This window comes from Eumetopias jubatus, unplaced genomic scaffold (genome assembly GCF_037043125.1).
Source record: "Eumetopias jubatus isolate StellerSeaLion01/CBP00866 unplaced genomic scaffold, mEumJub1_p1.0 scaffold_5, whole genome shotgun sequence".
NCBI lineage: Eukaryota > Metazoa > Chordata > Mammalia > Carnivora > Otariidae > Eumetopias > Eumetopias jubatus.
In genome coordinates, this window is record NW_028274811.1 from 134,298,602 (window position 1) to 134,311,269 (window position 12,668).

At 39.8% G+C, this 12,668-nt stretch overlaps 1 protein-coding gene across 1 annotated transcript; it reads right to left on the reverse strand.

Moving 5' to 3' along the window:
• Nucleotides 1-5,265: 5,265 nt before the first annotated feature.
• LOC148164420 (endogenous retrovirus group K member 13-1 Env polyprotein-like) lies at nucleotides 5,266-10,139 on the reverse strand. Its single transcript, XM_088023194.1, has 2 exons — nucleotides 9,065-10,139; nucleotides 5,266-5,396 (listed from the first exon to the last, which is right to left on the reverse strand). The coding sequence occupies exons 1-2, from the start codon at nucleotides 10,137-10,139 to the stop codon at nucleotides 5,266-5,268; spliced, it is 1,206 nt and encodes a 401-aa protein (XP_087879320.1).
• Between the last annotated feature and the right edge of the window lie 2,529 nt (nucleotides 10,140-12,668).

The following is a 12,668-nucleotide window of genomic DNA, read 5'->3' on the forward strand; positions in this document are numbered from 1 at the left end:
TATTTTAGCCTGTCGTTCCACATCTGTCCAGTTTCTTAAGTTATATACTAGATTTCTTTCCCTGCAGATCCCTCTCTCTTACTCTTCCAAACCAATCTCTCCCTAGTTCCGTGGTTTCTGAGTATATTTTGAATATCCTTCCCTGCTGCTTTGTTATTTCATTCTTGATTTGTAACAACGTGTCTCAGAATTCACTGTGAACTCCTCTAATCACCTTCAGCATTTTTACTGCAGTAATTTTAGAAATAAGGACTTTAACTGCATACCTCTCTTCATAAAAGGTTTTATTGAATTGCCAAAGTTTCCCCGGGCAAGCTCAAAGCTTTGTAGTGAGGCAGGAAAGACAATCAGGAACACAGCATGTGTTCACCTTGTTTGGCTTCATCACCAGCCACTGCTTCCTTTGCACTTTTGAATCCAGTTTCATTGAATCATTTGATTTTCTGCTAATGTGCTATGACCACTCTTCCCTGGTGCCCATTTTATTTCTTTTTATCTTTTGCCTGAACTGCCTTTCTCTACTTCATTTTCCTGGCTAAATTTCAGTCATTCCAGATCATCTTGCGCATCCAAGTGTCTAGGAAGACATTCCCAGAACTATACATTGCTTCTATGTGTCCAATAACTCTCGATGCATATGTTTCTCATAGTCCTTGTTTTCTTGCATTTTATTCACTGGCTTACTGATCTGCCTCTACTTATAAACTGTAAATTCATTGGGGATTGCATAGTCCCCAGGTCAATGTGGAATTTCATTGCAGACATTTAATAAAACTCTCTTTCCACGGCACCTGGGTGGCTTAGTCAGTTAAGCATGTGACTTGTGATTTCAACTCAGGTCATGATCTCGGGGTCATGAGATGGACATGCACACTGGGCTCCCCACTCAGCAGGGAGTCTGCTTGAGATTCTCCCTCTCTCTCTGACCCTTCCCTCATGCTCTTTCTCTCTCTCTCTCTGGAATAAATAAATAAACCTTAAAAAAAAACCTCTCTTTCCTATTGCTATTTTCTCTATTTCCACCAAATATCTACATTTTCTCTTTCAAATTATTATTTTATCATGATTATTAATTAACTTCCCATTTTACTTTATTTTTTTTAAGATTTTATTTATTTATTTGACAGAGAGATGGATAGCACAAGCAGCAGAGTGGCAGGCAGAGGGAGATGGAGAAGCAGGCTCCCCGCTGAGCAGGGAACCCGATGCGGGGCTCAAACCCAGGGCCCTGGGATCATGACCTGAGCTGAAGGCAGCCGCTTAACTGGCTGAGCCACCCAGGCGCCCCAGTAAATTCCCATTTTAATAAATTCATTTTTCAGGGGTGCCTGGATGTCTCAGTCAGTTAAACATCCAGCTCTTAGTTTTGGCTCAGGTCATGCATGATCTCACGGGTCCCGGATTAAAGTCCCGCATCTTGCTCCATGCTCAGTGGGGAGTCTGCTTGAAAGATTCTCTCCCTCTGCCCCTTCCCACAAAAATAAATAAATAAATCTTAAAAAATAAATAAATTTATTTTTCAAACTAATATGTGTTCTTTAAAACCAGGATTGGTGTTTGTGTGTGTGTTTGTGTGTGTATACCTATCACTGTGTATTGAATAATAAATTTCATAGTAAATATTTTAAGTATTCTGGAGATTCAGAAAGAAAAAATAACTTGTGATTTCTTACATCTTATAGTCTAAACTTCATTACATTATTCATGTGAAAATAACAATAAGATAATGAATAGCTAATTTCTAAGTCAATGGTAATAAGTTCATAAGAAGCCCAGAAAGGAATCTTTGTAGTCTAGTCCATCAGACCCAAATTCAAATCCTGTTATTTGGTAGACATTAGACCTAGGGAACATTATATAACCTCTTTCAATCTGAGTTTCCTCATCTGTGAATGGTAATAATTATTATGACCTCCTCAGGATTTTATGAAGATTAAAATAAGACACTGCACGTGAACCACTTAGCCCATTTGGGCATTCAGTAAAAATAATAAGCATTCAGTAAAAATTGTGACTCTTATAGAAGTTGGGGCTTGCATGGCCTTTAAAAATATAGGTAAGAATTATTACGGATTAGACATAGGAAAGAAAGGAACTTTGAAGGAGATTGACTCATGCAAATAAAAGCACTCAAGAAGGAGACAATAATTCCAGTAGAGCGTGTAACTAGAGGACAGGGAATTAATAAACAGAGAAGTGATGTATCCCAGTTTGGGACATACAAGAAAGCTGAACCAGGACGTTTTAGATTTCATAAAATTGGCAATTTGTCACCAGCGTATTTTTTGAGCTGAGAAATAAAATAATAAGATTTGGGATGCCTGGGTGGCTCAGTCAGTTGAGCGTCTGACTCTTGATTTCAGCTCAGGTCATGATCTCAGGGTCATGAAATCGAGGCCCACGCTGGGCTCTGCACTCAGCTTGGTGTCTGCTTGTCCCTCTTCCTCCCCTGACTTGCTTGTGCTGTTTCTCATTCTCTCTCTCTCTCTCTCTCCCTAAAATAAATAAATAAAATCTTAAAAAAATAGTAAAATACTAAGATTTAAGGTGGGTTATCCTGGTATTATAAAGAAAGTTTGTGTATTCCTCAGGAAAGAAAGAAAGAAAGAAAGAAAGAAAGAAAGAAAGAAAGAAAGAAAGAAAGAAAGAAAGAAAGAAAGAAAGAAAGAAAGAAAGGAAGAAAGAAAGAAAGGAAGAAAGGAAGAAAGGAAGAAAGGAAGAAAGGAAGAAAGGAAGAAAGGAAGCAGAAAGGAAGAAAGGAAGAAAGAAAGAAAGAAAGAAAGAAAGAAAGAGAGAGAGAGAGAGAGAGAGAAAGAAAGAAAGAAAGAAAGAAAGAAAGAAAGAAAGAAAGAAAGAAAGAAAGAAAGAAAGAAAGAAAAAAAGAATAAGGTTTGAGTAATTGGTGCAGACTGTTTTTTTTAAGAAAGCAGCTACACCGTTCACCCGAATCATGAGTCCCTTAATTCTGGGTTGTGACTTTGTGCTAAAGGGCAGACTAGTATGCTTCCTCCTTAACTGTGAAATTCTTCACTTTTATTGTTTCTCACTTGCACTTAAAACCCTGTAAATGTTGTATTATTACACTATTATGTAACACAATAGCTGTTATCTCTCACTTTTCTATGCTGATCTGTGCAAGGCACCTTCTGTCAAATAAGTCAAGACCTCTTGCCAGATGAGAGTGATTCATCAAAACTGCTGAGCATTTTCATAATCATCATTCTCACAATGTATTACAAAAGACCATTAGCAGCCTTTAATTTTCCAGGTTTGGTGCAGCATAACAACTTCAGTTTATGTTTCACTGCTTCTCTTTGTAAAGAAATCAATGATTTTAAAACTAAACTACTCATGACAAACATGTTAGATTCATTAGCATCTGCCCTGGTTGTCTGTGTGAAGGTTATATTGCAAACCTGATTTGCATTTTTATCTGCAAGGAGCACAAGGTTTGAATTGCCTAAATGTTTACTTAATTATTGCTCCCATTCTCTTTCACACCCATTCACCTCAAGCCCTCCACAAGCCGAAAGCAAGACTAATTAGTATCTAATTGATATTTTTTCAATAGTGCAATAGAATCTCTCTCAATACAAAGAAAGTAATTTCATTATACACTGCAGAGAACACTTAATCAGTCATAATAGCAAATATGGGTGTATTTGTTAGGTTTTTCAAAGTGATATATTTTAACTAAGAAGCACCTGGTTGTCTCTAGTAGATTTTACTCCTTAAATAGGAAGAGATTATAACTACTCATTTTTTTTTCACACATTTCCCAGAATACTATTGTACAATCACTGAGCTAGACATTGTGGATACAAAATGAGTAAGATAAGATTTCTCTCAAGAAACCCATAGTCTATGAGGCAAACAGACTCAAAAAAAAAAATCATTTAGGTATATGGGATGACAGATTTGTACAAAGTATCATGGAATCACAGGAAAGAGCAGACTATTTCAGTCTAAACAGATCAGGGACAGATTCCTAGAGGAGATGACACATGAGCCAAAGAAAATGCAGCAAATTAGCCATCAACTTGATGGGGCAAAATGCATTCCAGACAAAGAGGAAATCACCAGCAAAGGTGGCACTGTGGGAAACATATTCCAAAGTTCTACTGCTGAATATATTTCATACATGAAATACATTCAAATTTGATAGTAATTTTTCAACACATCTTTAACAAAAGAAATTTTCCCATATCTTTATATAAAAGACATTTATGTGTTAAATAAAATGAAAAAGAACACATTTTACCTTTTAACATATGTAACACATGAACAAATGTTGCAAATGTTTCACTTGAACTTCACTCTGTGTAAATAAATTTTTGTGCTCCTTGAAGGTCAAATAACGTCTACTTCCCAACTCACCTTGCATGCCCTGCATATCAGTGTACTTAAGGGACATGGACAAAACTGAGTAAATAGTGAAGAACTGCACAGATTATTTAGATGATGATTTTGGAAAATAGAGGAAAACAAATTTAGAGAGTTGTGGGCATTACAGATCTGCATATACATGAAAAATAAATTAAAATTATTAGATTTGAGATATTTCACAATGGGTAGCCAAAGTATTTTATTGAGGTGCATATTTATCCCAATGAAGTTTAATGGTTTTGTCTCTTCAGTGATATATCATTTATTCGTTTGTTTGTTTTCTCCTAATAGTAAATGTAAGAATAACTAAAATCAATGAATTTCTTTAAATCTCCTAAAAAAAGTAATTTCTTAAAAAAGAGCTCACCAGCCAAAGACCATCAAGAACACTCTCGAATTCCTAGTTAGGCCTATTTAGAGTTCAGCAGCAAGAGAATATGAGAACCAGAGCTGCCTCAGTAAGAGGAAGTTGTGAGGGGCTTTTTATAGGATTTGGGATTGGGCTGGATGATTCTAAAGGGGTTTAAGGAAACTAAGGATACTGCTGGATTGCGTGATGGCAGGAAGCAGGGACTATTAGGTTATTGGGCATCTTCTTAGATTTTATCTAGAAGGTGAGAAGAAGCTTGGCTAGTGTATTAAAAGAAGTAGTCAGAAAATGAAGACTGCATAGTCATTGTTTTGAATATGTAGTATCTTTGTATCTCTCTTATTGTAGAAATTGCCAAAAAAGTGGTCACAGGGAGTCCTTGTTTAATCTTTGTGTATATTTTGTGAGTATTGTTTGTAATGGCCTAGCCACTTGCTGCTCATATTTTATGCTATAGAATCTCATTCCATATGTTTTTAGAATTGCATTGAGAATTTGAATTAGAATAATTAGCTCATGTGTTTTGACTGCAAGATGAGTTTCTTAATCATGTTCTGTGACAATGCCTGCACAATAGCATTTAAGTCTCTGGACAGAATGTATTGGCCAATTGCAATACAGGTGATGAGTTCTAATAAACCTGAAAGCGGAAACATAGAATAACAAACACAGACCAGGAAAGCATATCTCAAAGAACAGCTAGGCTTCTAGAGAGCCAAGTGCTCATTTTCATTACACTATTCATTAACGTTCTACCTGATCGTTGTTTTTCACTGTTAGGTACAACAAGAAGTGTTTGCTATAGCACAAGTTCCCATTGACTAGCCAAGAAGAACTCAGGGCCCAAGAGATTAACTAAAACAACACTAGTTCTTGGATTTAAACTGCTGGGTTGAGCCTCCAGAGCAGACTTATGGTCATTTGTGATTAAACACAAATCAGAAACAAAATTCAGAAGGCTTTTTAAGTTACATTATTCCATAATTGGATTGCAGCTCACACAGCATACATGAAGGAGTAGATTATTATTGCTCAAGGGAGCTCTCCTAAATTAAACACACTTGCCTTCTTTTAGAGTTCTTTGCATATCCTATACCCTATAGATGAGCATGATATGGACAATGGGTATTTTGAGTAAAAACAAGGATATGCAAGATTCTTTAATGATAGCCCCAGTGACATTGTATCCTTGACACTGGAAAGATATGTTGGAATTCCCCCGTTGAGGGAAAAAAAAAAAGCAATTTTTGTTTATTGCAACTGTTAAAACAGTGGCTCTTTGGCAAAGACAAGTCTCAATCAATCTATCATGAAAATGATCTAACAATGACCAGATCATACTTATAGTTCATTCCTGAGAGCAGTTGGCTTGGTTAATAGTGGTTTTTAGAGTGGTCATCAGCTAAGACATTCTGCAATTCTAAACCAGTGCTTTGATTGACATTCCACTTTTATGATGCCTACCAATGTAACAGCAAGTCATCTAAAATTATTTTTAATTGGTTTGTTCTATTTTTATGGGAGAGCCTATAGAGGTCAGCAAGCCTCTTTTGCCAAATCATTCAAAATGATCAAATGACCACCCCAAAAGCATACCTACCATCTGTATAAATACTTTTTTTTTTTTTTATCTTTTGTTAGCTTAGAAAGCTTGAGTAAGAATGAGCAATTTAGTCATTTGAGTTGATTTAACTTTTGGGAGACAGTTGTATTTTAATGGTGAATTTATGTCTATGATACTATAGTCAGCTTTACACCTGTTTGATATGAATCATTAACACAAAACATTAAATCAGGGTTATTCAAAGCAGTTTTTATGAGGTCTGTATTGGGCATGAATATTTCTCTAAATGCAGTCAGTTGGTTCAGGGTCTTACATTGATGGATAATGATGTGAGGAAAGTGACAAGGAAGACATTAGCAAATCTGAGACTTTAATTTATCCTGTCAAGTGTATTGTGGATGTCAGTGATTGACAAGGGTATTTCTCAATTGTTTTGTTCATTTAAAAATTGATTTGTTGATTGTTACTATGTCAATCCATACATAAAACTTAAGTATGCTTCTTTTAACCTGAGAAGTATGCAGTCATTAAAACATACTCATATTAAAATGTTTTAATTATAGGTAATTAACCTAGAATGTCTTCACTTCTTTTATGGAGTATGCATTTTTTTTACCCTAGATTTGGTAAACAAAGGAGTCCTCACAATGAGAGATAATTAAAATCTAAAGGATGCCAAACCAAACTATCCCTATTACTATTTTTATTTTAAGGTGAAGAAACAAATCTTTGCTTTACCTATGGCCATAGAATCTTTTTTTTTTTTTTTGGCCATAGAATCTTAACAGTTTTATTAATCTGAATTTGTGAAAAGCAAAATCAAAGATAATTTTCAGAAGGGATAAATATGAACATATATAATATTTATATGTAAGAAATAGTTATGGAACTATTTTTAAACTCAGAATTAAACATCAATGATTATTAGAAACCCTTAATATTTTCTTTCTAAAAATAAAGAACTTAAAAAAAGAGATTTAATTAAGTTATGGCCAAAAATCCCCTAGAAAGTAAAGGTTTTATTATTTTATGAAATATTTTCTTTTATTATATTTGTAAGTTTTTTAATACAGTGTTAAGATAACTTGACATATATCTTATATGAGTATAAGCACTATATTGTATTTGTTATATAAATAATTGTCATATAAAATAATATAATATAAAATAACGTATGTAGGGACACCTGAGTAGCTCAGTCGGTTCAGCATCTGCCTTTGGCTCAGGTCATGATCTCAGGGTCCTGAGATCGAGCCCCACATCAGGCTCCCTGCTCAACGGGGAGCCTGCTTCTGCCTCTCCCTCTGTAGCTCCCCCTGCTTGTGCTCCCTCCCTCTCTCAAATAAATAAAATCTTTAAAAATAAATAAATAAAAATAAATACATAAATAAATACTGTATGTAAATTATAACAAGCATACAAGTAAATAATTTTAAAGATCATAGTTTAGCTTTAAAATAAAAGTAACATTATCAGCATTTTAAGTAAACAATATCAGTACATAATATTAAATATGACATCTTAAACTATAAAAGTTCTCTTGAAAACTATATAAACCATGCTTACCATTATCAACATACTTTCATATATATTTTAGTGACATAACCCATGTAGACAAATCAGCTGTATTAACACTGTTTGAAAAAGTAACCAAAATTGGTTTCTTCCAGTCACATAGAAAACAAGAAGAAAGAAAACTAAAAACTGTCCAGTTGTTTTTCTTTAAAAGCAGATGTCATGGGGTGCCTGGGTGGCTCAGTTAGTTAAATATCTGCCTTTGGCTCAGGCAATGGTCCGGGGATCAAGCCCTGCTCAGTAGAGTGCCTACTTCTCCCTCTGCCCCTACCCCTCTCGTGCTCTCTCTCTCTTTCTCTCTCTCGCTCTCTCTCAAATAAATAAATAAAATCTTTAAAAATAAATAAATAAATAAAATAAAACCCATGTCATAACTTTTACAGATTCCAAGGTGGCAAAACTGTCACGGCCCGCGTGCAAGGTCGAACAGGGATGAGGGTAAGAGAATGAAACATAAAAGTATGGGAACAGGAGGGTTGCCCACGGGGATGCCGCGAGCAACAACTTTATTCTCTCTTACACACTTTATATAGGTTCAGGTTATATAACAATAGGACATAAACAAGTTCCACAGGTTCCTCCCTGCCCTCCCTTGGTTCCGTCTTGAGTTCCTGGTTCGAACGGCCAGGTTCCTCAAGCGCATAGCTTCTTCCTTGTTTTGCTCACACGGTATGCCTTCAAGGGGCCCGGTGCGCTATTTTTCAGGGCCTGTCAATAACACTGTGGTTTTCTTGGCCTATATACAACTCGGGCTAGCCAGTACAACATGTTCTTGTATGGGGGCAGTCAGGTGGCCATGGTTCAAAGGGATCAGGGAGCCTTTGCTCTACCTGATTAACCCCCTTGTTGCTCATGGCTCCCGACATTTCCCCCTTTTATCTTTAAATGCAACATGTGTACATTTGCTTGGGTACTGGCCATGAAAGCAAACAGACAGCGACTCCAAGCACACCATAAGCAGAGTAATAAGGTTACCCCTACAACCAGAGCACACATAATCCAGAAGGAATGTTGGAGGATATTAAAGGGGTTAAACCCCTGTAGCTTTTGTAGAAAGGATTGTGCCATGTCTCCGGGGGTGACTACATGCAGATGGGAGGAGGCTATATTGTTTATTTGTTCTTACAATTGAAACAGATCTAGGCTTACATTTGTCTCATGCCAGATACCTTGCAAGTGCCTCTGCACTGTTTCCCAGGAGACGTTGTCAGCTTTCAGGGGGGTCACACAAATGGAACCATACCCTCCGTGGCACACAAAGGACAAACGAGTATGTAACAATGAATATTGGGTGCCCAAATATTCGACCGCCTGCTCTAAACCATCCAGGCGAGCCAAGATCTTCCTATCTATACTTCCCTGGGTGGCAAGGGTCTGGGAGACATTATGAGCCAAGCTATTTACATGAGCGGCAGTATGTATGCCCTGGGACAGTGCCACCGTGGAAACAGTAGCTGATGCTATCAAAGACACCAAGGCAGTGATGCCAGCTATTAGGAGGCCTAGGAAGCGTCGTCTCCGACTAAGTAGGCCTTCCAATTCTTGCGCAAATTGGTAGCCATAATCTCTATACCAGGGCCCCCCCACCTCTACAGGCATCATTAGATAAGGGGGCTGCATGGCTAGGAAAACCTTTTTTGTTGGATTTGGGGCGCCGGGTAAAGGCAAACAGTTGGTGAGATAACACTCCTCACAAGTTATTTTGTAAAGGGTTCTATTGGCCTTAGCCTCGGGTACTACAGATCCGTCCCCCACTACAAACAGAAACGGTGGGGAGAGACATGCCCGAATCTGAAAGGTCAATGGGCCCGAGGGGAAGCCAGGGAAAAGAGATGAATTAGCTTTAACATCTCTCATGGCCGCAACAATTTTCCATAAGTCTGGGTGTCTCATTTTACCCAGTGATAGCAGTCCCCCAGGAGCAGAATTATTGTGATCATATGGCCCATATTCAGATGGCCCATACCCTGAAGGCAGGGGGGAGCGATGTAAAGGGAGATCCCCATCCTTTGACCAATCAACTATATAAGTGTCGGGTATGCCATGGGGAGTCACAATTTCAGGGTTGTGTTGAATGCAGGTCTTCCAGGAGGGTCCATAGGTTTTCCACGTTAAGTCAGATTTGCAGAGGGGATAGTCAAGGTATGGGGTCTCAAGGGATCTGGAAGCGGGTCCGAAACGGCCAACAGGCAGGGGCCGTCGATGTTGAAGGACAACCTCGTTGATGTCCCAATTCTCCACCATTACATGAGGTGTCAAAGTGTCTCCTCTAGGTGGCTCAGTTCCATACCAAGAGCGGATTCTTCAGGAGACTGGTGAAGTGACCACGCATCCATAATGGGGCGCCTCAGGGCCATCGATGGCCTGGAAACAAATGGGGGGGGCAGAAGCCAGGCTGGTCCAGTTAAAAGGCGCCACGGCATGAGTGAGGCCGGAAATCTCAGGCCCATCAAAAACGCCTGTGAAGTTAGTGAACACCCTGGGTGAGGGATCCTTCCAGGTGACCGCCCTCGCGGTAGGAGGGTCCGGGACAAAAGCCCAGTAAGAAGAGGCCTGGGCAGAGTCAAGGGTTAAAAGTGATAGCATGGCAAGGAAAAGGGCAACAGCCGTGATTGGCTGGCCCGACTCACGCACGGTGGCCTCAGCTCGAGCGGTCAGGGCTTTGATGTCTCCCCATGTTATTTTCCTCTGATCCGAGGCGGGGTGTCTCCTCATCCTGAGGAAAGATACAAGCGCATCCTCGGCCCCGGCGTAGGACCGGGTCGGGTCCCCTCCATTCCGCGGTGGCGGGGTCACGCCACTTCGCATAGAGGAGGGGAGCCCGTTCAGGCTGCCAAAAACGTTCGGCGGCCGTGCGGCCAACCGAGTCAACATTCAAAAAATTTAAAACAAAGAGTACTAATGAAAGGTGTAAGTGAGGTGAATATTTTATTTTCCCCTGCAGTATTTCCCCCTCTTTTAGTTTTTTGAGGTACATTTTGAGGGTGGAATGGGCTCTTTCGACAATGGCTTGACCTTGAGAATTATAAGGAATACCTGTTGTATGAGTGATGTGAAAATTTGCACAAAAGGTCTGGAATGCTGAAGAGATATAGGCTGAACCATTGTCGGTCTTAAGAGCCTTCGGCATGCCCAGAACTGCGGCAAAGAGCTTCTCTGGTAAGGTTCTCCATCATGGATAGGGTAAAGGGAGCAGTGGCCCCGTAATGACTACAGGCAGCCTTTAAGTCTTTTAACATTTTAAAATTTAGGGCAGTATATGTCCGTTGGCCTCCCTGTAAGGTTACTGGGTAGGCATTAAACTCTCCCACGTCCTCTCCCGCTTGCTGCGCTGTTAGTAAAGTTCTCTGTAAAGGGCTAATGTTGGACACAGAGGACTTGGCAGCGCTCTGCTGATTGGTCATAATGGGAAAAGCCTGCAGCGTGCTAGTTTGAGTGCACCTAGTCACGGAATTAATCCCTTGACCAGAGGTTGTGACTGCAGGCAAGACCGATTTCAATGATGTGGTCATAGTCAGAATGGGGTCATCATCAAGATAAACATCATTGTCGCCAAATTCATCCCCACCACTCTGAGCCTTAGGGGCTTTCCCCGCCAAAGCCGTAGGCGGTGGTGGGGGAAGGAAAGAATCCTGGGCGGGTATGTTAGCATCATTGCCCAGAATCTCAAAAGAGGACACCACAGTGGGAGTCAGGGGTACTTTAATAGGATCTTTTTCCTCATCTTCAACCCATGATTTTAAAGATATCAGCTCAATTTTTTGTTGTGGCTCCAGGATTTCACAAATATGAGACCAGAGGCCCATTGTATTGGGCGGCAAGGCACCGGAGCCCCGCAACTTTATTTGATTTTTCATCTCTTGGCCCACCTGTCTCCAATCTTCTGGGTTTGCTGTTCCTTCTAGTGGGAACCAAGGGCACAAATCTTCTATGTTCCTAAAAAATTCCTGCAGTGTGGAGGAAGACACCTTATGCCCTCTCTCTGCCAATAAAATCTGCAGGGTCCGCAGAAAATATGCATGACTAGCGGACTGACTTTGTCCCATAATTTCTTACTCCTGTCGTGCCGGTTAAACGACCGGTTCTCTTACCTGATTGCGTGCGACGTCAGTGTCCAGGATCCTCTTTCATGTGCTCAGGTCCCTGTTCGGGCGCCACTTGTCACGGCCCGCGTGCAAGGTCGAACAGGGATGAGGGTAAGAGAATGAAACATAAAAGTATGGGAACAGGAGGGTTGCCCACGGGGATGCCGCGAGCAACAACTTTATTCTCTCTTACACACTTTATATAGGTTCAGGTTATATAACAATAGGACATAAACAAGTTCCACAGGTTCCTCCCTGCCCTCCCTTGGTTCCGTCTTGAGTTCCTGGTTCGAACGGCCAGGTTCCTCAAGCGCATAGCTTCTTCCTTGTTTTGCTCACACGGTATGCCTTCAAGGGGCCCGGTGCGCTATTTTTCAGGGCCTGTCAATAACACTGTGGTTTTCTTGGCCTATATACAACTCGGGCTAGCCAGTACAACATGTTCTTGTATGGGGGCAGTCAGGTGGCCATGGTTCAAAGGGATCAGGGAGCCTTTGCTCTACCTGATTAACCCCCTTGTTGCTCATGGCTCCCGACACAAAACATATATATATATATATATATAAATGTCTAAAAGGACTTAGAACATTCTCTTAATCTTTACTGTTCTATAATCCTATAAATATAAAAGGCAAGGTAATAAGCTGCTCATGACCAGTGCCTCTAGAAATTCTCTAAGGAGATTAAA

Bases quoted from the DNA above. Each gene is read 5' to 3' on its own strand.
- LOC148164420 (XM_088023194.1), bottom strand. From the start codon at position 10,139: ATGGTGGAGAATTGGGACATCAACGAGGTTGTCCTTCAACATCGACGG. The intron at 5,397-9,064 runs GTATCTGGCATG...TTCCGCTTTCAG, and splicing joins AGTGCAGAGGCACTTGCAAG to GTTTATTAGAACTCATCACC.